Here is a 27,186-nt window from a genome sequence, read left to right as displayed (position 1 = left end):
TAGTATCATTGTTTGTGTCTGTGTCAAGTTTGAGGAATCTGGTGCCTAATTTTCATAAAACAGATTTGAATGTAGGTGAAGTGATGCTGAGAACAAATGCTGCCAAACACTGACGTGGTAAACGTGTAAATGTGGTAAATAATAATAAAACAATCCAAATACTCTCTGAGGAGTCGGGTTAAAGACGTCTCCATGACGCAATATTAAACTCAGATATATTCAGTACAAGATGTCCCGGCTTGAAGGGTGAGAGAAAGAGATTTCCTACTTTTTAAAAACATTCCTGGTGTGTTTATCGATTAGATTAGGACTTTATTGATTCCCACATGGGGAAATTCACTCGTCACAGCAGCGGCTTCACGTTGCACAAAATAGTTAAAGCCAGGATAGTTGCACACAGAACAGACTATGTAAATATAAACAATTAGATAAATATACACAGAAATCTAATCAATCAAGATGGAGGTAAAATACACATAGTAGCAGCAGGCAATCTAGAGGTTTTATCGACGTTTATCTTCAGATTCCACATCATTTCAGGAATACATCCCAGGAAAAAGAAGGAGAAACTCTTTAAATGAACAATAAGATAGATAAGAGTTAAAGACAGGAGATCACCTGCTCTCGGATCTTTCGCAGCAACTCGATGCGATATAACGTCCTGGCTGCTCTCTCCTCTGTCAGAGGCTCCACCAACACTGCAGGATCCACCAAGCCTGGGGGGGGGGGGGGGGGGGGGGGGGGGGGGGTAAAGAGGAAGCCTGAATTAACTGAATAAAGCGCAGATCTATTTCCCCTCCAGTAGGTGTCACAGGTTGTTTCAATGATTAAATCTATTGAAGAAACTCCAAGTAAAAGCCATGAAGAGAAATCTCAATATCCTGGATGTCACTGTACAAACATGATGCAGATTCTGACAAAGTGAGAACCATCAACAGAAAGAGAGAGAGAGAGAGAGAGAGGAGAGAGAGAGAGGACAGAGAGAGAGGAGAGAGAGAGAGAGACAGATAGAGAGAGAGAGAGACAGAGAGAGACAGAGAGAGAGAGACAGAGAGACAGAGACAGAGACAGAGAGAGAGAGAGAGAGAGAGAGAGACAGATAGAGACAGAGAGAGAGAGAGAGAGAGAGAGAGAGACAGAGACAGATAGAGACAGAGAGAGACAGACAGAGAGAGAGAGACAAGACAGACAGACAGACAGACAGGACAGAGAGAGAGAGAGGACAGACACAGAGAGAGCGAGACAGACAGAGAGAGAGACAGAGAGACAGACAGAGAGACAGAGACAGACAGAGAGAGAGAGACAGAGAGACGAGCGAGACAGACAGAGAGAGAGAGACAGAGCGAGAGAGAGAGAGAGAGAGAGACAGAGCGAGACAGGACAGACAGAGAGAGAGAGAGAGAGAGAGAGAGAGAGAGAGAGAGAGAGAGAGAGAGAGAGAAGAGAGAGAGAGAGAGAGAGAGAGAGAGAGAGGAGAGACGAGAGAGCTGAGAGAGAGAGAGAGAGAGAGATTACCTTCCTCTTTCCCTGGGCGGCAGCTTGCAGGCCGTCCTACACATGTTGACGAAGGAGTTGAAGTATCTCTCCAGACTCTCGTCCGTCTTCCTCTCCAGCCGAGCCAGCGCTCTGAACTGCGACCAGTCGAAGGACTTCCTGTCTGGGTCGTACACCACGCCGAAGGACGAGACGGTGCGGTAGAAGTCCGCCTGCTCCCGACGAGTCCACCTACAGCGCCGACAACAAGGAGCGTCTGAAATCTCTGAGAGGTTCCAGAAGGTTCCTTTAACGACTGAGTTCAGCTCTGCAGGTTTAACTTCTGCTTCAGGTAATCAGGAACATTTAGAGCCTCAGGGCTTCTTTCATATCACCACTGACTGGATTCATTTATCAGGGAACTTCTTGTAATTTCATCTCAAAACGAAGACTCATCATTATTATCATTATTATTATCATTATTATTATTATTATTATTATTATTATCATTAAAATTCTATGAAAACTTTTTTGCAGGAGGTAGTAGAAGAAATGACACTAATAAATCAAAATAGATTAAATATTGTTTAAAAATATTGGTATGATAGAGTTGTATGAAAAAGATGCACAGATATAAAATAACAGAACAAATATATATTGAGGAAACTAAATCGTCTAAATTACTTAAAATATACACAAAACCATGCTTCATATTACATGAATCAAAATATACATCAGAAATTGTGTTATTCATTAAATATATATATATATATATATATATATATATATATATATAGAGTGCAAGTTAATTGCCCAAGGCCATTATTACACTATTGAAAGTTAAATACTTGAACATGTGGATTTGAAATGCATCAGTATAGAATTTCAGTCCCGACTGAAGCGTTTCTTGACACAAGATGATAAAAACTAGTAGAAATAATAGAAACCGTTGTTCTGTTGATGTCGTTACCTCCTCTGCCACTCCAGGAACAGCGGGTCGGGCTCGGCGGCGACCACGGGACACCTCCTAAGCTCCTCCCCCAGCTGCCAGGCCAGCGGCCCCCCCGCGTGGTGCCCGTGCGCCGCCGCTGCCGTAGCCCCGCCCATGCCCAGCCCCACCAGGCCGTCGTGGAGGAGGAAGTCGTGCCGGAGCAGCGGCTCGCGGCGCAGCGTGAAGCGCTGGTAGGCGGTGATGAGGCGGCGCAGGCGGGCCGTGAGGGCGGGGCCTGTGGGCCACAGTGGCCGGGCCTGGATGACGTGCAGCGCCGCCACGCCCGTCCCCATCCCCGTCCCCGCCGCGGTGGTGGTGGTCACCAGCGTGCTGTCCTGGACACTCAGGTCCCCCGACACCTGGCAGTCTGCAGAGGAGCCGCACACAAACCTGCTTTAATCTGGACGCAAACCTTACCTCAGGTTTCATCTTCATCTTCAATATTACAAATGATAATGTTTCATATGGAGGCCGCAGCAGCCCGGGAGACAGACGACTGGAAGAAAGTCTCATTATATCGTGGAACATTATCAGAACAAAAGTAGACAAGAAGGTATAAGAAGAGAACTGATAAAAAGAGATGGAATAAGACCAGACAAGACAATAAAAGAAAAGAAGCTAAATAAAGGAAAAAAGATGAAAACAGACTATAGAACATGACACATGAACAACAAACAGAATATAAACAGATGAGACAAGACAACATAGAAGAAAATCTTTGAGAGAAAAGAAGAAAGAATTTAGTAGAAATGTATGACAGAATAAATTGGGCAGCTATAAACCGTCCCACTCTTCTCCAGATTCTAGAGAACTGTCTTCAAGTAACCACAGAAATCCCATAATGTTTCACTGAATGTTAAAAAATGAGGGTTAATATTGAGTTTTCTGGTTTCCAGGTTAAACAATCAAAATCTAATTCAAAGAAAAGGACTGAAAGAGGCTTGATTTGATTTCACAGCTTCGTTTCTTGAACCGTCTAACCAGAAAACAGGTTCTCTTTTAGGGTGGGAACACCTCATGTCATCCTCGCTGCAAATTAAAATACTCTTAATATTCTCCTTGAGCGCCGCCATGCTGCAAAGACCTGAAGCAGGACGATCAGTAAGAGAAGCCTGGACGTGTCCCCGAGAGCCGTTACAACCAGAGAAACTCATTTAACCGCCTCCACTCGGCAGGAAACGTCCCCTCGGGTCTAAAACATTCACACCTTTACGTGATTAACAGGTTTAGAACCTGCAAAGAATTTATCCATGAAAACAGAAACTTCACACAGGCAGAAGATACAAACAAGTCAGGACAGAATCACCAGTGATTATTATTTATTTCTGTGAGGTGACAGAGCGAACCACTGCGCCCACATGCCGCCCTGATCCGGGTTATCTCGTTCTGTCAGAAGCTGATTTAATTCATGAATTCAAAACCTTTCACTCGTTTAAAGAAAACTAATGCAGTTTTGTTTACTTCGGTGCAGCCGCCAGCCGACAGAGCAGCAGAACATCCAGCAACAATGGGATGATGATCACAATGATGATGACATAATAATAATAACAACAACAACAACAACAACAATAATAATAATAATAATAATAATAATAATAATAATAATAATAAGTTCCCTGACTGCTGTTGGAGAAAATGAAAGTTATTAGCTTTACTTTGAAAAGCCAAAGTTAATGACCACAGAGGTACTTCTGCAGCAAAACAGCAGGTTGCCATGTTGGCTGACCAGTAGCCCAACTGGGAAAGGTGGATATTATTGCAACTCTGTTCATGTAATAAGTTCACAACTTTGTTTCTTGAAATATTCTAATTGTCAAAGTGTTGGAGCTGGGTTTGTTATATTATCTGTTAGTGGATATAAGGAAGATGTTTATTTATTTATTTATTGCTAAACTACATTCATGAGAGAAACAGTTTAACTCAAAGCTAAAAGAAAGTTTTAAAAATAGTCTTCAAATTGAAATATAGTTTCTGTGCGTTGAGTCGACATTAATTCCATGGTTTTCCATGAATGAATGTTCATTACAAGCTTCAGTCCCAAGTCGGGAAAAAAAGGAATTAATTGCGATTAATTACAGAAAATTGTGTGATTAATTCGTAAAAAAAATGTTAATCGAATAACAGTATTAGTATTAATTTGTAAGCTAATAATAGCACATTTAATTTACCACGGCAGCTGAACATATTAAAATACAAGCCACCAGAAAACGTTGGAGCATTTTTTAAAAGTTGCATTTCCCTTGTTCCTGCTGAGACGGAAAGTTTTGGAAAAGTTCTATTTCCCTGTGTTTCCACGGAGACGGAGGAAAAGTCCCACCTGGGGAGCCAGTTTCAAAAAGTTGTGTTTTCAGTGGCTCAGAGCGCCGTTGTCACATAAACATCCTGACTGTATCATTGGATATTTTTATAGAAAAAATCGGGCTAAATCCAACGATAGCTCGTTAATTTTACGTAGCAAAGTGTTTTCTTTGTGTTTGTATGTAGTAATAACAGGCTGTAATAACACACATTAAATCATATCACAGATTTACACATTTTCCACAGGAAATTAGACTTTTACTCTTGAAAAGGTTTCAGTTTCATCCCAAAAGAAATATAAAGTGTTGTTGTTTCTTACCAGGACCAGTGCTGTCGGGCTTTTCTGACGTATCTGTGCTGGAGCAGGTTTCTTCGCCCTGAAGAGGAAAATAATATAAAATAAATATCAGAGTGATATCTATATACACGTGTGGATGAATGGGTGATAAATATCAGAGAGAAAACCTTCATCACAGACTTCAAATTAACAATACGGCTTGACTAGTTTCCAAATAATTAAGAAAAATGGAAAATACATGAGCTTTTTTTACTATAATGAAATGTGATGTTCAGTTAGAAAACATAAAGATATAAATAACAATTCATGGGATTTATTGAGGTTGTGGTGAAAACCAAAGAAATCCACACATCTGGAACATTAAAGAGTCATGTGGGAAATTAGAGTAATAAGGAAATAAGCCTAATTTAACTTGTTTCAGGTTTATCATATTAACAGAAATAATAAATGTTGTTGCACTGCACATTTAACATTTATCCTAAATTCAACATTCACTTTCTTTAGAGTATCTTTCAATCAAAGTTAAAAGGTTTGGAATCACAGTTAAAAGGTTTGGAATCAAAGTTAAAAGGTTTGGAATCAAAGTTAAAGGGTTTGGAATCAAAGTTAAAGGGTTTGGAATCACAGTTAAAAGGTTTGGAATCACAGTTAAAAGGTTTGGAATCACAGTTAAAGGGTTTGGAATCAAAGTTAAAAGGTTTGGAATCACAGTTAAAAGGTTTGGAATCACAGTTAAAAGGTTTGGAATCAAAGTTAAAAGGTTTGGAATCAAAGTTAAAGGGTTTGGAATCACAGTTAAAAGGTTTGGAATCAAAGTTAAAAGGTTTGGAATCAAAGTTAAAAGGTTTGGAATCAAAGTTAAAAGGTTTGGAATCACAGTTAAAAGGTTTGGAATCAAAGTTAAAAGGTTTGGAATCAAAGTTAAAAGGTTTGGAATCAAAGTTAAAGGGTTTGGAATCACAGTTAAAAGGTTTGGAATCACAGTTAAAAGGTTTGGAATCAAAGTTAAAAGGTTTGGAATCAAAGTTAAAAGGTTTGGAATCAAAGTTAAAGGGTTTGGAATCAAAGTTAAAGGGTTTGGAATCAAAGTTAAAGGGTTTGGAATCACAGTTAAAAGGTTTGGAATCAAAGTTAAAAGGTTTGGAATCACAGTTAAAGAGAGTTTTCACCTTGCTGTTCTCGTCTCGATCCTCGGCTCGGTCATCTTTGCTCTCGGTTTCTTCCTTCACCTCCTCCGGTTTGCAAACACTGAGAAAGAAAGTTAATAACAGTTATTGTGATTTAATCTGATTCAAATTTAAATATCAAAAAGGCTGATTAGTGAGAGAACTTCACTTTGGATATGACGGAGTTACTTTGATTTGAAAACATTTGTTGAGTTTTAAATGACTGAATGAAGTAACTAATTTATTCATTTTAACACTTTATTAACCACAGAAGCTCCTTCTTTTTCTGCTCGATTTTCTTCCCTTTCCAGAAAGTTCTGTTTTGGTCCGTTTGCACAGTGATGGAGGTGCTGCGTTTTCAAAAAGTTCCACTTTTCAGTGACTCCGAGCTCCATGTGGAACAGTACGGAGGTTTAGTGTTTTCACATGAAGCCTGAAAGAGAAGCTGGAAGAGAGGGTGGAGGAGAAGGTGGAGGAGTAGATTGAGGAGAAGCTGGAGGAAAAGTTGGAGAAGGTGGAGAAGCTGGAGGAGAAGCTGGAGGAGAAGTTGGAGAAGGTGAAGTTTAGATAGATTTGATGGTGTTCATTCATTCACCAGCTGCTGCTTGACCGGGACGGGACGAGGGAAGAAGTGAACAAACTGTTCTGCTTCTGGAAATAAAGTCACAGCTGATCCTCCAGTGACGGCAAATCAACTCCGACATCCGAGATCCACCACAGTGCTGCAACTCCCCGACTCCTCCTCTTCCCCTGACTCCTCCTTCTCCTTGACACTCCTCCTCCTCCTCCTCTTCCGCCTGCATCGCTCCCTCTTCCTCCTCCTCCTGCATCGCTGCCTCCTCCTCTTCCTCATCCCTCCTCCTCTTCCTCCTCCTGCATCACTGCCTCCTCCTCCTCCTGCATCGCTGCCTCCTCCTCCTCCCTCCTCCTGCATCGCTGCCTCCTCCTCTTCCTCATCCCTCCTCCTCTTCCTCCTCCTGCATCACTGCCTCCTCCTCCTCATCCCTCCTCCTCCTGCATCGCTGCCTCCTCCTCCTCCTGCATCGCTGCCTCCTCCTCTTCCTCATCCCTCCTCCTCTTCCTCCTCCTGCATCGCTGCCTCCTCCTCCTCCTGCATCGCTGCCTCCTCCTCTTCCTCATCCCTCCTCCTCTTCCTCCTCCTGCATCGCTGCCTCCTCCTCCTCCCTCCTCCTGCATCGCTGCCTCCTCCTCTTCCTCATCCCTCCTCCTGCATCACTGCCTCCTCCTGCATCACTGCCTCCTCCTGCATCGCTGCCTCCTCCTCATCCCTCATCCTCCTCCTCCTGCATCGCTGCCTCCTCCTCTTCCTCATCCCTCCTCCTCTTCCTCCTCCTGCATCACTGCCTCCTCCTCCTCCTGCATCGCTGCCTCCTCCTCCTCCTGCATCGCTGCCTCCTCCTCCTCCTGCATCGCTGCCTCCTCCTCATCCCTCCTCCTCCTCCTCCTGCATCGCTGCCTCCTCCTCTTCCTCATCCCTCCTCCTCTTCCTCCTCCTCCTCCTGCATCACTGCTTCCCCTCCTGACTCCTCCCCCCATGACTCCTCCTCCTCCCCGACAGTGAGGAGTGAAGACCTTGGTGTTCTCATCAGGGAGCTGCTGGGCGTTGAGGAGGAACAAAGAAGTTGAGCAGGAGGATCACATGTTTCCTTCGCGGCTCCTGAAGCGAAGTTCACAGTGAAACTACGACAGCAAACCTCTCAGAGTGGATGAGAACCAGCCGCTGCTAGTTTGACCTGGTCTGTCGTCATTAAAACACCACCTCGGCCTCTGCACTGGTTTCTGTGTGTGTCTGTGTTCTGTGTGTGTGTTCTGTGTGTGTGTGTGTGTGTGTGTGTGTGTGTGTGTGTGTGTGTGTGTGTGTGTGTGTGTGTGTGTGTGTGTGTGTGTGTGTGTGTGTGTGTGTACCTGTCGGTCATGTCGGAGGCGGCCTCTGCACCGCCCTGTTCAGCGGACAGCGCGGTGACGTCTGGCATCCCGACTCTTTCCAGGAAACACAAGTCTGGATCAGCGCGCATGGCGTGGTAGCGCTCGTATCCTGTCACACACAACGAAACTCAATATCTGATCAGTTTGAATGTGCGTTTAAAATGTTATTTTCAGTACTCAATGACCGGGTGTGTGTGTGTGTGTGTGTGTGTGTGTGTCTTCACCATGTTTGTGGACTCCAATGAGGAGAGACTTGTCAGCGTCTGTGTCCCACCATGACACCGGGATCTCGATGTAGTCGATGTCGGGCAGCGCCACCTCCAGTTTACTGTCCAGACAGACAGACAGACAGACAGACAGACAGACAGACAGACAGACAGACAGACAGACAGACAGACAGACAGACAGACAGACAGACAGACAGACAGACAGACAGACAGACAGACAGAAGAAATAAATCATTCATACAGTTCTGAGTCACGATTATTTTAATCTAACGTTTGCATCCAGTATGATGAGATCTGCTGATTCAAACTTAAAGACATTTAAATGTTGGATTTATTCCATCGATGTTCAACCTGAAGATATTTCATTAAATTATTATGTGGTGTTTTTCAATGACAACGTTCTGAGGAAAGACTGAATGTGCTAAATGTGCAGTGTTATTCCCATTACTCGACTCATTCAAGCCACTTCCTGTTAGACTCGGCGTCACTCAGCAGGTTGATTTGAACGTTACCTGGCAGGACTCCCGTCCTGAGCCTGAGTGGCGGCTTCGCCCAGAATCTCCACCTTCAGGTAGTACAGCATGCGAACCCTCAGCAGCACCCTGCGGGGCAGACAGCTTCACTTCAAACCTGTTTCCAGCTGGAACTACTTTTCATGTAGAAATCTACCTTCAGCGTTACACCAGCAGAAAACTTTAGTATTAGTTCAGCACCGTTCACATGACGGAGTGCAGCGGAATACGATGGATGGAAAACACGCCAACAGACAGAAAAAACTCTTCCAGAGCGAAAAAGTAAAACAATTACTGAAAGTGAGTGAAAAATGATAAACATTATTTCAAGACAACAAATGGAAGATAAAACTGATCATATTGGATTAAAGAAGAACAAATGAAAACGACTACGACCCAAAACAATCTGACAATGTTTGAACTCCTCATGCAGCAGGGAGCCACATACAGCCACTTTTTCTGAACTGTTAGAAGTTAAGGACAGTTACACACTTTTAGTAGAGATTCACTGTTTTGCAGGACGTAGTGAAAAATAACAATAGAATAATAATAATAATACATTGAAAGCTTTTCTAAGACTTTCAAGTATTTAAGCTGTGAAATACAAAGACGTTTGGTTAGTTTTAAAAGTTCTAAGTGTTCTAATAATGTTGACGCATTTAAGTTTAAAAGATTCAAGACCTTCAAAGTGTCACTTCTTAATCTTTCGGGTTGGATATTGACGCTCATTATCAGCTCTTGCAGAGCGCTGATCAACAACCACGATAACAACCTCTTCAGTTCAGAAAATAATAAAGAAATCTGCAGAATATCGGGAATCGAACCACCAACAAGTTTATTTGTTGCTTTGATTTGATTTGATCAGAAGATCCCTTGGATCTCAGCTGGATTGATAAACTGATATGAAGGTGTAAATAAAGCACATTGTTGGAGAAGTCAGCGCTTTCACTGCACATTTCAGAGCCTCCACAATCCGTCAGGACAGATTAGTAACGAAGCCCACGGTCGTGTTTCAAACCGCTTAGAAAAGAAACACGACAAAAAGTTTGATTTCAGCACATTAAAGTCACTGTTTGGGACATTTTTCTAAAGCGACTGCGCGGCTCGCCAGGACTCTTAACTCTCGGCTAAAATGGATTGAAATAAAAAGCACAACAACTAAAAACAGAGAAATGGGCTGAATAAGTTGAAAAAAACCTGCTAAAACATCAAAAAGGTTGAAAAAATAAATAAATGCTCAAGTGAAACTGAAGGTCCAGAAAAAGCTGAAAACATAATTAAATGTTTATTCACATTAATTATACTTGAAACTTCCTAAATGCAACCTAAACTTTAGACTCATCAAACTATATAAGGAGTGAGTTTCCCAAGACGTTTTAGGCTGGTGTTTTGCAGCTGCAGTTGAATTTGATTCTAGGAACGCGTGTCTATGTGTAGAGGATGAAGAAAGCAGAAGGACTGACTTGTTGCAGTGCTGCTTGAGGTGCTTCTTGTAGCTCTCGTCCTGCAGCACCACCTCGGGGTTGCAGCTCACCAGCCAGTCGGCGTTCTTCACCTCGGGAATATTCAACTGGTTCTTCACCTTCTTCCCTTTCCTGCCTCGAGGAACCGGGGCGGACAGACCTGAGACACAGAGAACCGGGCGGAGTTAAAGAGACCATTCTTCTCTTCAGTCTGGAACTGAAAGTTTGTGGTCTGAAGCCTTCTGCCTCCGTCCGTCTGCAGAGTCGATCTGTCTGCTGAACTGAATAGAGGCTCCACCCTCCACCTTTCTCCGTAAAACTGCCTGAAATGACTGAACTGAAATGAGTTGAAGAGTGTGTATGAAACACATGAAGGAGCTGACGGCTCCTGGTCGGAGGCGACAGTTGGCGAGCGGCGGTGAGATGCTGACCAGAGTGGTTCTGCAGCGCCTGGTCCTGGCCCTCCTTGGTGGGGGTGATCAGATCCCAGATGAAACTCTTGATCTTATCATCACCCTTGTAGTGTCTCAGGCAGTAAACCAGCAGGGCCCTGAACAAACAACAACAACAAAACCAATCAGTTCAGTAATGCTGGTTTTCAGTGTTGTGAGGCTTATTTGATGACTTCATTTCATCCATTCCATGTTGATTACCGTAATTTCCAGACTATTGAGCACACCTGAATGTAAGTCGCACCCATCAAAATTTAATAAGAAAAAAAAAGTGTACATATAGTATATTGGTCACACTTGTTTATAAGCCGCGGGTTTCCACGTTGCAACAGGCCCTGAATTTCATGATAGATAGATACAGAGAGAGAGAGAGCGAGAGAGAGAGAGAGAGAGAGAGAGAGAGAGAGAGAGAGAGAGAGAGAGAGAGAGAGAGAGAGGGCAAGTGAATTACAGCAAAAATACACAGAGTTGTATCTCTGTTGATAAAGTATTTTATGGGTTATTAGCTGATTGTGATTCTGAAGAGTATCCTCTGAGGAGGACGATCGGTGTTACGTGATGCACCTGAACGCATCACTGAGGGGAACGTTTACGCAGAAATCTCAGAACCACTGATCTGTAGACTTTAATGTGAGTGCGTTTGATTTACCGGTAATTCAACCAGACCAATGAAAAGTTTCATTGATCCACTGTCAACTGTTCTGCAATTCTATTGGTCTGATGTGACAAAGCTAAATGTATCTGAGGCATGAAGCTCATTAACCCATAAAAAGCCAAGAATTCACAGCATCATTGTTTAAGCCGCAGGGTTCCAAGCCTCTGAAAAAAGTAGTAGCTTCTGCTCTGGAAATTACGGTAATTCTCTCAAATCTCCGGCTCATTTACAATCATTTATTATGGTCTCATCTGGAAGTTGTGAAACGTCTTTTCCTACCTGCAGATGGCCTCCATGTCTCGCTCTGCCAGGTGCCATTTAAAGCGGCCGTGGTTCAGGATGTCTTTCCATCGACCCCAACTGGAAGAAAACAAAGAGAGAGAAGGAAGAATGACGAAATGCAGAGTGAGAAACCAACCATGTTCTCATGAGCTCATCAGCTGGTTGTTAAAGTGAGAAGAAGTCATCACACGAGATTTGGTCTCAGAGGTGGAGGAGACCGGTGCAGGTTATTTCATATTGTGCGACTGGATGTTGGCCAGTCAGTTGTCGGCCATTTTTTAAGAGTAACACTTGAAGAAAAACTGCAGTTAATTGTCGAGGTTTTTCTCTCTGAGCAAATAAACTCTCCATTCCTACAGCAGAAATGAGTCTCTTTAGGTAATTTCTCAGCTTGGATTCGACTCGTACCCGAAGATCAGAAGGTTCTTTTCCACCCGGAAACACTCGGCGCGGAGGTACCGCCGGGCGCGCTCACCCAGCCGCCGGGTGCGACACGGCCGGTCCTCCGAGTCACTGTCCAGCTCGGAGAACTCCATCAGCTCGTCGTCCTCGAAGGAGTTGTAGTGACGGGTCTGCTTCCTCACCCGGGGCGTGTCGATCACCAGAGACTCCTGGAGGAAGCAGAGGAGATCTCATCATTACCTCATTAATATCTCATTATTCCATTATTATCTCATTATTACCTCACTATTATCTCTATTACCTCATTATTACCTCACATTTCCCTGATGAGTCATCCCAAGGGATAAATAAAGCGAAGTCTAAAGTTACCTCATTATTACCTCACTATTATTTCCATTATCCCATTATCTCTATCACCTCATCAATACCTCTTTATTATCTCTATTACCTCATTATTACCTCACTATTATTTCCATTACCTCATTATTATCGCTATTACCTCATTTCTATTACCTCATTATTTCTATTAACAAATTTTTACCTCATTATCCCATTATCTCTATCACCTCATCAATACCTCTTTATTATCTCTATTACCTCATTATTACCTCACTATAATCTCCATTACCTCATTATTATCGCTATTACCTCATTTCTATTACCTCATTATTTCTATTAACTAATTTTTACCTCATTATCCCATTATTACCTCAGACTGTGAATAAAGAACCAACAACAGAGAGAACATTGAATACAATCCAGGAAAACGCACACACGCGATCAAAGATGCATACTGGCAGGTAGAACGTAGACAAAAACATGTCAACATACACAAGAAACACACACACACACACCTTTCACTTAGCGTTGCTATCATAACAGTGAACATATGTTCCACCCTATAATCCTGAATATGGGATCTTTTGATCAATGATTGTGATCAATGATTGTGACCGCTGTGCTCGGGACTGAATCAGAACCTGCCGTCTGATCACCAGGAATCAGTTTCTCTCTCTTTCACTTCACCTTCTCAGACTTGGAGTCGATCTCCACCTCTGCGATCTTCGCCCACTTCTGCCAGAAGTTCGGGTCGTCCAGAGAAATGTCGGTTCTGTTTCCAGAAGAGATGAAACTGGCCTGAAGGAGAAGCAGAAGGAAAGTCAAATACTTTTATGTGAAACGTTTCTACTGCAGCGTCACATCTGGTCTCAGTGCAGGCCGTCTGTACCAGAGGAACGTCTGTACCAGAGGAACGTTTCAAGACGTCTGTACCAGAGGAACGTTTCAAGACGTCTGTACAAGAGGAACGTTTCAAGATGTCTGTACCAGAGGAACGTTTCAAGATGTCTGTACCAGAGGAACGTTTCATAAGTCTGTACCAGAGGAACGTTTCATAAGTCTGTACCAGAGGAACGTCTGTACCAGAGGAACGTTTCAAGACGTCTGTACCAGAGGAACGTTTCAAGACGTCTGTACCAGAGGAACGTCTGTACCAGAGGAACGTTTCAGGACGTCAGTACCAGAGGAACGTTTCATAAGTCTGTACCAGAGGAACGTTTCAGGACGTCAGCATCAGAGGAACGTTTCATAAGTCTGTACCAGAGGAACGTTTCATAAGTCTGTACCAGAGGAACGTTTCAGGACGTCAGTACCAGAGGAACGTTTCACAGCTGCAGGATCTGATACCTTTGCGAACGTGGATCCTTTGCCTTCAGTCTGGATGGTGATGGTCTGAGTTCGTCTTTGAAGGATCTGGTCAATGTCTTCCTCACAGAACTTGGAGCCCTCGTCTTCCTCATCCATCAGCGCTCCGTACGCTCCTTTCTTCAGCAGATCCTCCACCTCCAGCTTGGAGAGCTGCTGCACCTGAACCAAAACAGAAACAGAGACTTGGTTCAGACAGAAGTTCTCCTCAAACTCAAACCCTCACCTGGTCACCCTGCCGTTACCCCGTTCAGGCTTCCCTTCCGGTTGATGTCCTGGAGGACAGCCTTGTCCAACCCGAGCTTCAGACTGGCCTTGTCGAACATCTCCCTCTCGTACGAGTTCCTGGTGATCAGCCGGTAAACCTTCACCGCTTTGCTCTGGCCGATGCGGTGGCAGCGAGCCTGGGCCTGCAGGAGGACGAGACAAAGAGAGAGACATTCAGAGACACTGACGCTTGAAATAAAGAAACAACTGAAAGACCTGGAAGATTTTCTGAACCAAGTCTGTTGAGTGACGAGGGTCTGTAGCGCCGCATTATGTAATAATGGAATCAGAAAAACTCATTATGTAATAACACAGTATTTTGTAATAGAATTCTTAAACACTTTGTAATAACTTGTTACATATAGCAACAGTTATTACAAGATGTGGGTGTGTAGCGTCGCATTATATTTTCACCTCCTTATGTAATAACACTGCATTTTGTAATAAAAGTTTGGAACATATTTTCTAATAAACTTTGCCGCATTCTGTAATAACTTGTTACATACTGCGACTGCTATTACAAAGTTTCGGTGTTCCACTTGAGTTTTTTTTTACTTTCATCATTTGGTGCGTTATGTAATAAATGTTTCCTGTTATGCGTAGACATGGTTCTAGTTAATACTGAGATTCAGATGGACCTGGATCAGGTTGAACTTTTTAGACCAGCTGCCGTTGTGGCTGATAGAGTTTTAAACTTACAATTATTTATTATTTTTACAAGACAATCAGTATTTCCACAAAACATTTCTATTTTCCTGAAGAAGTGAAACCAGGTTGTTAGTACCACCGAGTACATTTAATGATTTCACCCACATTTTGTAGTAACAGTTGCAATATTTAAAAAGTTATTAGAAAATGTGTTTTATTACCAAATGCAGTGTTATTACATAATGAGTGCAAAATGTATTCCATTATTACATATTGCACCATTACTACATAATGTGGCTCTACAGGGTGGTGCAGCAGGCAGGGTGGTGCAGCAGGGGGATGTGAACACCAGCGTGATATCGAACAATACAATTGTACGATGAGATGACGGTGCCTGGTACGGTGACGACTAAAACACGTACGTCGGCCTTCGTTAGCGTCTCACAATGCGTTTACGTAGCCAACGCTGGAAACACGAAGTGCTCTGAGTCAACAACGTATCAAGGTTCCGTTTCAGACGGAGGTTTCAAAAAACAAAACCGTGCTGTTGTGGTGTCAACAAACTATTTCAAGTGAAAAAAGGTCTTGGATTCCCTTCCAGTTCTCCACATTTTACACCATTTATCAACACTGATGCTGTTTTTATCTCAGATTGGATTAGTTTCCACCATAAAGTGATTAATGAGACAGATTATTTAATTGCTTTGAGCGTTTTGTGAAATTCAGGAGACTAAAACGATTTAAAGTCGCTAAAAAAACAAAAACAACGTCATAAAATCTTCAGACTTTGATTTTGGAGTTTTTACTAATAATAAAGCAGACCACAGAAAATGCTGAACAGGATGACATCAGGGGCCCAGTTTCATCTTAAAATAGCGTCATAATAACAGAACAACTTAAAGCAGAGTGTGCCTGGTGAACCCAACAATTACTAGTGAAAATGACTCCAATCTCAACAAGAACATATAGTGATATGTCCCCCAAAAAACTTCTCGTGCAGCTTTTGCATTCTGGGTGTTTGTACATCGTGCCCCTGACTGCGAGGTGTTGAAGCCAGCTTTCATTCTTAATGTCGTGTCGCTACTCTTAAGAATCAGTTCAAAAGATCAATGATTCCATTGAGTCTCTGACGGTTGGTTGGTGGTTTGGCAGCCAGCTTGGAGCCTCTCGCTTCAGGTTACCTTGTGTTCCGCTGGTTTAGAGGATTAACAGGGAGGTGACACTAACCTCCTGGGGAAACAAAAATGCCTGGAACACTCTTGGTTTTGTCAAAATGTTAAGTAGCATGGATTGGTAGCGTGTTTTGCTTCAAAGCAGTGAAAAGAGAATGGTGCAGTGACACATTGAGCTCTCTTCATTGTTCAAGACGTCCTTTGTAAACCAGCGCAGTCCCAGAAGGCCTCGCCAACGCCACAACACATTAGAACAACTCAGGGGAGCAAAGTGAGAGCGTGACGTAGAGAGGGGGTCTCTGTGTTTGAGGATTAGCTCCGCCCACCTGCAGGTCGTTCTGCGGGTTCCAGTCCGAGTCGAAGATGATGCAGGTGTCGGCGGCCGTCAGGTTGATGCCCAGCCCTCCGGCTCGGGTGCACAGCAGGAACACGAAGCGGTCCGAGTCCGGCTTGCAGAACCGGTCGATGGCCGCCTGCCGCAGGTTCCCCCGAACGCGCCCGTCGATCCGCTCATACGTGTAGCTGGACGAGAGAACACCGGGGCTTCAATACCAACGGTCTGCAAATTCACTTTTCACAATGTCAGGCTCCGATGACGCCACAACTTTTCAAGTGAAAACTCATCGTTTTGTTTCACCCAGAAAAGTTTCATGTTGACACAACAAAGTTCTGAAAACAATGTCAATTTCCACCGCAATGGCCAAAATGCTAAAAACGATGTAGTTCTCATGTTGGGCCACTAGTTGGTGCTGTTGTTAGTTTTAGTACTGAAAGCACACACACACACATGCAGCAGAGAACAATGAGCTCTAAACATGAACACTGGGAGAACACTGACATTCTAGTGGACAGACCAAGTTGGATTGTTGTTACGGTGACTGTCAAAATAAAACCACAAAGTTGGACTGTCAAAATTAAAGTACCACGTTGGATTGCTGTTACAGTGACTGTCAAAATAAAAGTGCCCAGTTCAGGACACCATGTTTGTTACTGTCCATCTCAGATTAAAGGATTTCATTGTCACTGATAGAAAAACCATGAAATTGAGTGAACAGCATCTCAATACATTCTGTAAAGCAAAATATAGATGAAACAAAAAAGAAGAAAATAGAAAATGTGCAGTTGAGATATGAACATTATATAATGGGAATATTACAATCAATCTACTCAGAACAACTCTTTAGTACGGGCGCTGTGTGTACAATGAGTAGCAGCATTTCAGTCAACAAGGAGGCGGAACCAGAGCGTTCCAGATAATCTTGTTTTGTGCCCCGTTACACGGTGACGGAGTGCCGTTGTCAGGGAAACAAAGGCCAAAAATACAACGGAAGTTTATCATTTTCACTGTAACCATGCCCTCTGCCCCCCTCACCGTCTCTGGATGAGGTAGTCCTCCAGGATGTCCAGGCAGCGGACCATCTGAGAGAAGACCAGCACCTTGTGGCCTCCGGCCAGCAGCTTGGGCAGCAGCTTGTCGATCAGCACCAGTTTCCCGGCCGCCTGGATCATCGCCTGCAGCTGGAAGTCCAGAGCGTCCGGACTGTGGTACTTCCTGAAGCTCTCCAGAATCTTCTCTTCGGCTCCTGATGGGAAGACGAGCGAGGTTTCTAAAACGTCCAGGCGGAAGAATAAAAGGCTGCAGGGAAGGGAAGCGGCAGTGTTCTGACCTGTGATCAGGTAGGGGTGGTTGCAGCACTTGCGGAGCTCCATCATGGTGTTGATGAGGTTGGGCATGTTGTGTTGGTTGGCTCCTTTGGACAAGAAAGAAAAGTTCTTCTCCAGAATGGCTCGGTAGTATTTCTTCTGAATGTTTGTCAGCTCCACCTGAGAAAAACACAATAGATTTATCAACGGAAGCATCATGAGTGGAACCAATACTGTGGTTTATGACCTGCCTGCGTTCACCATTACGCTCATGGAGAACCTGCAGATAAACAGAGGAGCTCCTTCAGAAGCTCAACATCCAGTCTTCCACTCAAACTCTAATTGGCTTCCCACTTCAGATCAACTTGGTTTATGATTGAAGAAACTTTCAAAGGCTTCATAAAACTAATTATTGAGTGATTCTTTAGTCAGATGTTCCATGAATTAAACCGATGGAGACTAAAACTCTGTCCAGGAGATTTCCCACAGTCTTGTTGATTTAAGGACCGCCCACCTCGATGATGGTCTCTTCTTTAGGAGCCAGGTTTTTCTCCACGTCGTCCTTCAGCCTCCGGAGCATCATCGGCTTCAGAATGGCCTGAAGCTTCTTCACCTGTTGGAGAGAATCTTTATTTAAATTACCCTTTAAATTTAAACTTTAAAGTTGTTCCTTTGTTGTGCTAGGGTGAGGGTAAGTGATGGAAATGTCGAGAACGGCAACGGCAACGGCAACGGCACGCCCAACGAACCTGCTCGTCCGTCTTCAGGTCTCCGAATTCCTCCAGGAAGGAGCTTTCTGATGGGAACTGCAGCGGCTCCAGGAAGTTCAGCAGACTGAACAGTTCCTCCACCGAGTTCTGCAGAGGAGTTCCCGTCAGCAGAACCTTGTGTTCCTGAGCACAGTCAACCACAACGGACCGTTTCAGAAATAAACACAACACCCAAAATGAACATTATTCAACACACGCTTGTGAAACAGTTCAGAGTAACACTACTGGACTACAACACATCTTTATCAAAAAATGCTTGAGTGGTACCGTAGCAGCGTTCTGTAGTCATACAGTGACATCTAGAGGCTACAGATAGTTTTCACCGGTATATTTTAATCTATAGGTGACATGATCAGCCTAGTACAAAAATAAAAAGTGTGACTTTTACTCTGTAAAATACGTTAAATACAGTTTATTTAATTGTCATTACCTTCGTAGTGACTCTTGGGCCTGTATTCTAATTTAGAGCGAGGTGAACTGTGAGCAGTAGAGAATCAAAATATAATCCCGTTCGCTGAACTTTCATGCGTAAAAATAAACGTCTGGGATTTACCGCTTTAATAGTTCACATTAATTAATTAGGACTGCGTTTGAAAAAAATGCTTCAACTTTTCTCGACGCACCAGAGGAAGTTCCTTTTAGTCCGTTTGAGAACTCTGATCACAACAAATAAACCTTTGATGAGACTCGGACACTGACCAGGTTCATGAGCTTGAGTCCCTCCAGAAGCTTGCAGTTCCTGTTCTTCAGCCGGTGGGCTTCGTCGATCACCACGCAGCGCCAGTGCAGCTTCTTCAGCTCCGGACAGTCGGCCATGATCATCTCGAACGTGGTGATGATGCCGTGGAACTTCAGGATGCCGGGGATGGTGTTACCCTGCGAGGCACGGCGATGGGAGAGGAGAGGAAGGGAGGAAGAAGAGAGGAGGGGAGGAAGAGGAGAGGAAGAGAAGAGGAGGGGAGGAAGAAGAGAGGAGAGGAGAGGAGAGGGAGGGCAGGGGAGCGCCATCATTAAAACATTAGCAGGCCGAGGAACGTCGACTTCAATTGCTGCGTTCTGTCATTGTTCATAGAATTTCAACAAGGGGGGGTCAAACACAGAGTCTGATGGTCAAACACAGAGTCTGATGGTCAAACACAGAGTCTGGAGGCCAAACACAGAGTCTGGAGGTCAAACACAGAGTCTGAAGGCCAAACACAGAGTCTGGAGGTCAAACACAGACTGTTTCCCCCCACTACACCCGGGGCTGACAGCTGCAGCCAGGAAACCGTGGGGTACCTGAGGGTCTCGGTGGAACATCTCGTACTGCAGGATCATCTGCCGGCTGATCTGTGATCCGTGGAACACGATGACGTTCATGTGCGTCCAGTTGCGGAACTCGCGCTCCCAGTTGGTGATGGTGGACAGCGGGGCGATGATGAGGAAGGGGCCGCGGATTCCCATGCTGAAGATCTCGTACAGGAACGTGATGGACTGGATGGTTTTCCCCAAACCCATCTCGTCGGCCAGGATGCAGTTTTTCCTGAAGACGACAAAAGGAGGAAAGATTAAAATTCTAATCAAAAACATGTCTGTTTATGGAAACGGAGAAAACGCTAAATATGATGTAGGTAATATGTTGGGCCACTAGATGGTGCTGTTGTTAGTTTTAGTACAGAAAGCACACACACACACACACAGCAGAGAACAATGAGCTCTAAACATCAACACTGGTTTGATCGTTCTAGTGGACAGACCACCAAGTTGGATTATTATTATGGTGACCAGGGAGGAAACTTTGTTCTGATTGTCTCTACTGAGCATGTGCTCAACAACTAGTTACTATGGTGACCAGGAGCAGGAGTTTCAGAAATGCTCCGTTTTCACCCGTTTCCACAGACATGGAGCGTTTTTGCAGTTGTATTATTTATACCGTTTTCATGAAGACAGACTGTATTTGAAAAGTTGCATATTCCCCGTTTCCACGGAAACAAAGAGGGGACATTTTCAAACTGCTGCGTTTCCCCCCGTTTCCATGGAGATGGAGCATTTTTCAAAAAGTTCCCCCTGGGGATCCGTTTTTCCAAAAACTGTGTTTCCAGTGACCCCAGAACATTACAACAGTTCCCCGTTTTCACTTGAAAAGGTTTTCTTGTAAACTGAGCCTCAGAATAACGACAACATTCACCGATGATCGTTTAAGAAGGAAGATAAAAGAACCAGGAGCAGATCAATAATACTCTGTTACATTTATAATCTCTGGAGTAATCAGACAACACACACACATATACACACATTTATATATAAACCATTTAGTTCTAATATAAATAACATTTTATGAAAATGTTTTTAAAAAAAATAGAAATTCTATGTTTGAGTACAAACACATATACATACGTACATCCTCTATCCAATGATCATACCTGACAAGAGGTAAGAAGAAGTAAAACTTCCTAACCCTTCTCCAATACTCGACAGTCATACATTCTAATTATCTTACCATTTGTTTTTGACTATTTTTCATTTTGTTTAGAGCCACAATGAGCCACTTAGTGGCCAAATGATTCTGATGGTAGAACAAGAAGGAGGGAAAGAGGGACGACCGGATCTCTTATTGAAGCAGAACCGGAGGTCAAAGCTTTTATTGTTGCTGGTCACATCAACGCGTTTCTTTTACCACTTGCATCATTAAACAAACTAACCTGACCTTGTGAGTCGGCGGTGAGCCTCACCTGTTGTACCAGTTGAACAGTAACCAGTTCATCCCTTCCAGCTGATATTCTCTCAGCTGGTTTCCGTTGCGGTAATCTCTGGAGTGGTCCAACTTCAGCCATTTGTCAGGAGCAGGACGTTCCTGTGACGGAGAAACACACAGTCCCAGTCTAAACACCGTCCGCCACACTGTGACCACGCTGTGACCACGCTGTACTGGACGGAGAGTAGCGTCAGCAGACCGCCGCTATAATGGCTGCTCATGCTAGTTTTCAAGGGAATAACGACAAAACAGCAACAATCATGGAATCGCTGAAATTCAATATCCTGCATATTAAGTGTATGAGACGCGTGTCAGGCTGAAAATACACAGACACATCACACGTGGATGAAAGAGGAGTAAACGAACTGTGTTTGTCTGGGGATGAAACAAAAACACATGATGGAGGTACATGAGGTATATGGTGCCGTTTCCCTTCTTCTATAATCTTCCCACCAACAAAAGCTCCAGATGCAAATGTTTTGGTCTCTACATTTATGGCAGACGACTACATCCTCAGATCTGCTCAGGAAGTCAAATCAATCAAAAAACAACCAGCCAATCAGAGTTTAGAGAGAGGGACAGAGGGACAGAGAGAGAGAGAGAGAGAGAGAGAGAGAGAGAGAGAGAGAGAGAGAGAGAGAGAGAGAGAGAGAGAGAGAGGGGGGGGGGGGCAGAGAGAGAGAGAGAGGGGGGGGGCAGAGAGAGAGAGAGAGAGAGAGAGCGAGGGGGGGACAGAGAGAGAGGGACAGAGAGAGAGAGGGGGGGGCTGAGAGAGAGAGAGACAGAGAGAGAGGGACAGAGAGAGAGAGAGGAACAGAGATGGACACAGAGAGAGGGACAGAGAAGGACAGAGAGGGACAGAGAGAGAGGGACACAGAGAGAGAGAGGGACACAGATAGGGACACGGAGAGAGAGTGACAGAGAGAGAGGGACACAGAGAGAGGGACAGAGAGAGAGGGACACAGAGGGGGGGGGGGCTGAGAGAGAGAGACAGAGAGAGAGGGACAGAGAGAGAGAGGAAAAGAGATGGACACAGAGAGAGGGACAGAGAGGGACAGAGAGAGAGGGACACAGATAGGGACACGGAGAGAGAGGGACAGAGAGAGAGGGACACAGAGAGGGACACAGAGAGAGAGAGGGACACAGAGAGAGAGAGGGACACAGATAGGGACACGGAGAGAGAGGGACAGAGAGAGAGGTACAGAGAGAGAGGGACACAGAGAGAGAGGGACACACAGAGAGAGAGAGAGAGAGAGGGACACAGAGAGAGAGAGAGAGAGAGAGAGAGAGAGAGAGAGAGAGAGAGAGAGAGAGAGAGAGAGAGAGAGAGAGAGAGGGACAGAGAGAGCAAGTGAATTACAGCAGAACTACACAAACACTGAGGGTTTTTATCTCTGTTGATAATTGTGATTCTGAGGAGGAAGAGTTTCCTCTGAGGAAGACGATTGTTCAGCCAGGGAGCGCAGACGGTTGGAATTACGTGATGCACCTGAATGCATCACCCATGTATCGGCAGCCTGAAGCTCCCTAACCCCGTAGAAATGCATCAATTATCCATCATTGTTTCAGCCACCGGGTTCAAAGTGGGAGAAAAAAGTAGTGGCTTATAGTCTGGAAACTACGGTAATTTATTGACAGGTTAATGGAGCCACAGGCTGAAAACCCTGGATTAGATTCTCAAATTACCACCTTTTAATCTACAATGACTGTCACAATGTTCCTCCAGTGAATCTCAACCCCCACCGATCCCTGCTGCAGTCTCCATGGTCCCCGTCCTTCTACAAGTTTCCTGGCGTGTTTTCTGCTCACCACGTGTCTGAGATCGGCCGGAAGCTTCTGGATGCTCTCGAACTCTTTGATCTTCTCGGGGTCCAGGTCCTCCTGCAGCTCCCACGTCGCCTCCTCGTACGACAGACTGCACCACTTCACCAGGTAGTGGGTCACCTCCTGCCACAGAGAAACCACATGGCTGAATACACACTGGACCAATCACACGCCTCGGAGAGAGCAGGGCGCCGCCCACCTCGCCGGTCTCGGTGTCGGTGGTCACGGCCACCTCCAGCACTCGGTCCACCTCTATGTAGTCGGGGTTGAATATGTCCTCATCGGGCTGGAGAGGGCGGGAGGAGAGGCAGAAACATTCTGATTATTCAGGCTCGAGGTCGCAGTGAGGCTGAGAATCCAGAGAATGTTTTTGTATTAAAAATGTTTTAAATGTAAAAATAAATTTCAAAAATTTTAAAATAAAATAAGATGGTTCAAGTTTCCTTCCCTGAAAACAGAAACACTTCATTATAGCTGCTAAAATACATGCTGAGGCTGCAGCAACGTGTGTGTGTGTGTGTGTGTGTGTGTGTGTGTGTGTGTGTGTGTGTGTGTGTGTGTGTGTGTGTGTGTGTGTGTGTGTGTGTGTGTGTGTGTGTGTGTGTGTGTGTGTGTGTGTGTGTGTGTGTGTGTGTGTGTGTGTGTGTGTACGTGCCTCAGTGAAAAGATGCTTCATCTGCGCCTGTTTGGTCCTGAAGCGTTTGATCTTCTGGTGGATCCTGGGATCTTTCTCCAGCTCCTCCAGAGTCGCCCATTTGCAGTGGAGGTACGAGCTGCAGACACACCAGAGCAGTGGAGTGGAGGAAACATCTGGGGTGGAAAGTTCTACCTCGTCTGGAAACTTTTACCACAAACGTGTGACTTATAGTCCAGAAAATACGGTAAAAACATCCCTCATCAACTGAAATGAGGAGATTGGATGTAATCTTCATCTATGAAGCTCATTAAAACGGCGTGTCTTTACTTTCTGAGTGTTTTTGAGGTGATTCATCTAAAGTAGCTTGAATCACGGTGAGAGGAAGTTTGAAGTTTGGACTTAAGCAGTTTGAGAAAACAGTTCATAATAGACGAGCTTGGTTGTAAAGGGTTAAACCTACAGTTAAGAGGTTTCTGTTGACTCAAACAGCATTCTATAGCTCTCCGTATTAAACTTTAATTACCAACTCAGTAAATGTAGATGAATCCTAATAAACATTCAGTTTGACTTCAGGTGAAACGACCTTCCTCCTCTTTCCTGGTTTCACAGCTGAACCACAAACAAAAACACATTTCAGTTCCTGTGTTCCTAAATTCACCATTTGTTGAGGTGATCTTCCTCCAATCATTGTGAATATTGATATATCTGGCTGGTGACTCCAGGGCAGGCCATTTTAGTGTCCTTCATTTTTATCTTTAATCATCATGTAAGACTGAATCTCAGAGTTACTGTAATAAAACCGTGTGTGTGTGTGTGTGTGTGTGTGTGTGTGTGTGTGTGTGTGTGTGTGTGTGTGTGTGTGTGTGTCAGGTTCAGTGTGTACTGATGATCATGATGATGTTGTTACTATGGCGACAGGCTGACATCCAGTCCGTAAACAGCGTCTATAAATGTCACTGGATGAGACTCAGCCTTCACATCTGATCAGGCTTCACGTCTAATGACGATTCTCACAATACAAATGTTACATTATTCTAAACGAAGCCTTCACATCCGTTCATAAGTCCCAGCAGCTGTAGAACTGAAGGGTGGATGTTCCCTCGTTCCTCCTTCGTTATTCTGACTGCTTTACTCTATACTGAATAAATAAAAGCGTCTGCACGGCTTCCTGGCTTCCAGCAGGAACCACGGCAGTTTGCTGGATCCTGTTCTGGAGTTTGAATCAAGAGAATTTGATGTGAACTTCCACGAACACCAAGTCGTGATTGAGGTTCGGAGAAACTTACAAATTTCTGTACTTCACGTAAAACTCCTCGGTATCGTCGGCTTGGTCCTCTGGTGAATTCTACAGACGGGAGGAGGAGGAGGAGGAGGAGGAGGAGGAGGAGGAGGAGGAGGAGGAGGAGGGAATAGTTCACGTGTGACTTTAAAAAGTAGGAAAATGAAAACGTGATGAAGGGAGGAGCTTCACCTCTTTCTTTGCTATTCTGACGGAGAGGATTTTCTCGATGATGTTGGCCTCGTCCTCCGGCGGCTCCTGAGTGACGAAGATCCACCAACACCAGACGTTAACAAAGACTCTAACAGCAACGATGGGAGAACAGCTCCAGAGATCCTGACATCGTCCATCTACCGTATATTCAGACTTTCAATGTATGAACTTTGATCATTCTGGTGCATCAGCTGCTGTTCCAGAACCTTCAGTCCATTTGTTCCTCAGAGTTTAGCTCATAGTAGAAGTTTGTCTGAGTAGCTTCCGGTTGTCATACAGTGACCTCTAGTGGTCACAGATGGCATGTACCGGTACATTGAGTTATACTAGTGACTTTTTTGAAGGAATTTAAAGAATGTTTCTTCTCAACTGTCGTATTGACATTTGAATTGTTGGGTTTCTTTGTTTACATTCAACATCAATAATAATAATAATAATAATTTGTACTGCGATGATTTGGGGATCTTTGCTCGGTCAGCTGGAATCATCTTCATCATGCTGCAACTGCAAACTAGATGAAGCAATTTAGACGTGTGGACGTTAATAATGATCATAACCAGTGGCGGCTGGCCAATAGGGGGCGCCAGGGCCCCACCGGGAGAGGAAGTGGGCAAAAAAAGTATAAAACTGTTATTTTTAAATTCACCCAAACAGAAATGTGTTGAGAATTGATCAATGTGTCCAGGTTTGTTAATGTTTATAAATGTTTAGATATGATTTTATTTATTAGTGACTGAAAATCTAAAAGTGTAAAAAAGCATAGTGTTTTTTTAGGTACATTCTAAAATGCTTTAAGAGATGGAATGATGTGTTGTATTACAATACACCTGATAAACCTTTAGTTTTTCTTAAACTCAAACTAACTGTCATTTCCAGTAAACCAGACCCAAAACACATTCATTTTCTAAAAGGGATTAATGAAGCTTCTTGTTTACACGTACGTTAATTAAAGAGTCTTGATAATGTCTCTATTCACAGGCTATTTAAAAGTAACATAATTTTCACCACTAGGGGGCTCTCTCAATCCAAAATAGGCCAGATTGTTGTAATGTGGTTTATAAACGCCCTGTATTTAAATGAAGTTAACATTGGCTGAAATCAAATAATAATAATAATAATAATAATAATAATAATAATAATAATGAATGAAAAGCCTCACCTAAGAAATGTACCACCAGCCGCCACTGATCATGATTGTTTCTCTATTGTTACTACCGGTAGAGGTGTGGCCTGTCTCTTTAAGAAGGTGGCCTTCTGGGTAGTGCAGGCAGGATGTCAGTTTTGGGGAGGAGGAAGGCGGCTCGCTCACTCCCTCAGTGAATGTGGGAGTGTGAAGTGGACACAGTTTCACCCCTCATGTGCATTTATGTGAAGAAGTTGTGAGGGGGAGGCGAGCCGTCTGGCACAGCGCTCCAGAACCAAGCGGGCCGTAAAGACGGCTCCCGAGTCTTCCTGGAAGTCTGGGAGCCACTTTTCAAACCAAGTAAAGAGAAAAAGCAGAAACTTAGTGGACACAGCTGCATGACGAGGGGATTGGAAGGATGTGAATCCATGACGATTAACTCTTTAATCACACTTTGAGGACGTTTGGTTTAAAACCTGCTGACGCAGCAGGACTCTGGACGGCGAAGTGAAACAGACCTCGGCCTGCCACGCCAGAGCCGTGGCGTTGAGAGCTGAGATGCGCCCGGCTCCCAGGACGGCGATGGTCTCCCCGTCGTCGTCCACCACCTTAAAGTCCAGGTCCTCGTTGTACTTCCTCCGTTTGACCTGTCGTCCAGAACGCCGCTTCTGTGGGAGGAGAGGGCGGGGGCGTTAGTCGGGGGGGCGGGGGTGGGGGGACGGCCAGGAGATGACTGTGAAGTCACACACTGAGAATGAAGTGTGAGCAGAAGAAACCAGCGAAGACAAAACCAATGGTGAGAGTGAAAAGAGAAATGCATCGCGGGAACTTTAGCCATTAACTGAGATGTTGAAGAACATGTGAGGAATAAACACTGAAGGATTGGAAGCACTTAAACACTCAGCAAAGGGATCAGCAGGAGGTCAGAGGTCACAAGCAGACCAGTTCACCTTCTGGAAAATCATAATAATTTAAGATTTACCTGCTGAATTACCATGAATGTTC

General features: G+C 44.3%; 1 protein-coding gene across 1 annotated transcript in view; it reads right to left on the bottom strand.

The window, feature by feature from the left end:
* chd6 (chromodomain helicase DNA binding protein 6) overlaps positions 1–27,186 on the bottom strand; it is a 102,825-nt gene that overhangs the window by 14,750 nt on the left and 60,889 nt on the right. Inside the window, 30 exon segments of the mRNA XM_080461297.1 lie at positions 619–716; positions 1,516–1,525; positions 1,527–1,725; positions 2,444–2,831; positions 5,082–5,139; positions 6,230–6,308; positions 8,153–8,282; positions 8,398–8,501; positions 8,913–9,002; positions 10,376–10,535; positions 10,807–10,925; positions 11,762–11,842; positions 12,173–12,375; positions 13,193–13,303; positions 13,853–14,032; positions 14,116–14,280; positions 16,284–16,479; positions 17,330–17,540; positions 17,625–17,781; positions 18,116–18,214; positions 18,351–18,494; positions 19,071–19,247; positions 19,650–19,893; positions 21,083–21,204; positions 22,915–23,052; positions 23,129–23,215; positions 23,585–23,702; positions 24,853–24,911; positions 25,038–25,103; positions 26,700–26,849. Of these exon segments, the coding sequence (XP_080317423.1) occupies positions 619–716; positions 1,516–1,525; positions 1,527–1,725; positions 2,444–2,831; positions 5,082–5,139; positions 6,230–6,308; positions 8,153–8,282; positions 8,398–8,501; positions 8,913–9,002; positions 10,376–10,535; positions 10,807–10,925; positions 11,762–11,842; positions 12,173–12,375; positions 13,193–13,303; positions 13,853–14,032; positions 14,116–14,280; positions 16,284–16,479; positions 17,330–17,540; positions 17,625–17,781; positions 18,116–18,214; positions 18,351–18,494; positions 19,071–19,247; positions 19,650–19,893; positions 21,083–21,204; positions 22,915–23,052; positions 23,129–23,215; positions 23,585–23,702; positions 24,853–24,911; positions 25,038–25,103; positions 26,700–26,849 (4,143 nt within the window).

This window comes from Lipophrys pholis (assembly GCF_963383615.2).
Source record: "Lipophrys pholis genome assembly, chromosome: 4".
In the NCBI taxonomy this organism is placed as follows: Eukaryota; Metazoa; Chordata; class Actinopteri; order Blenniiformes; family Blenniidae; genus Lipophrys; species Lipophrys pholis.
The sequence above is the reverse complement of the archived record's forward strand: the minus strand, read 5'-3'. Positions and strand labels throughout refer to the sequence as shown.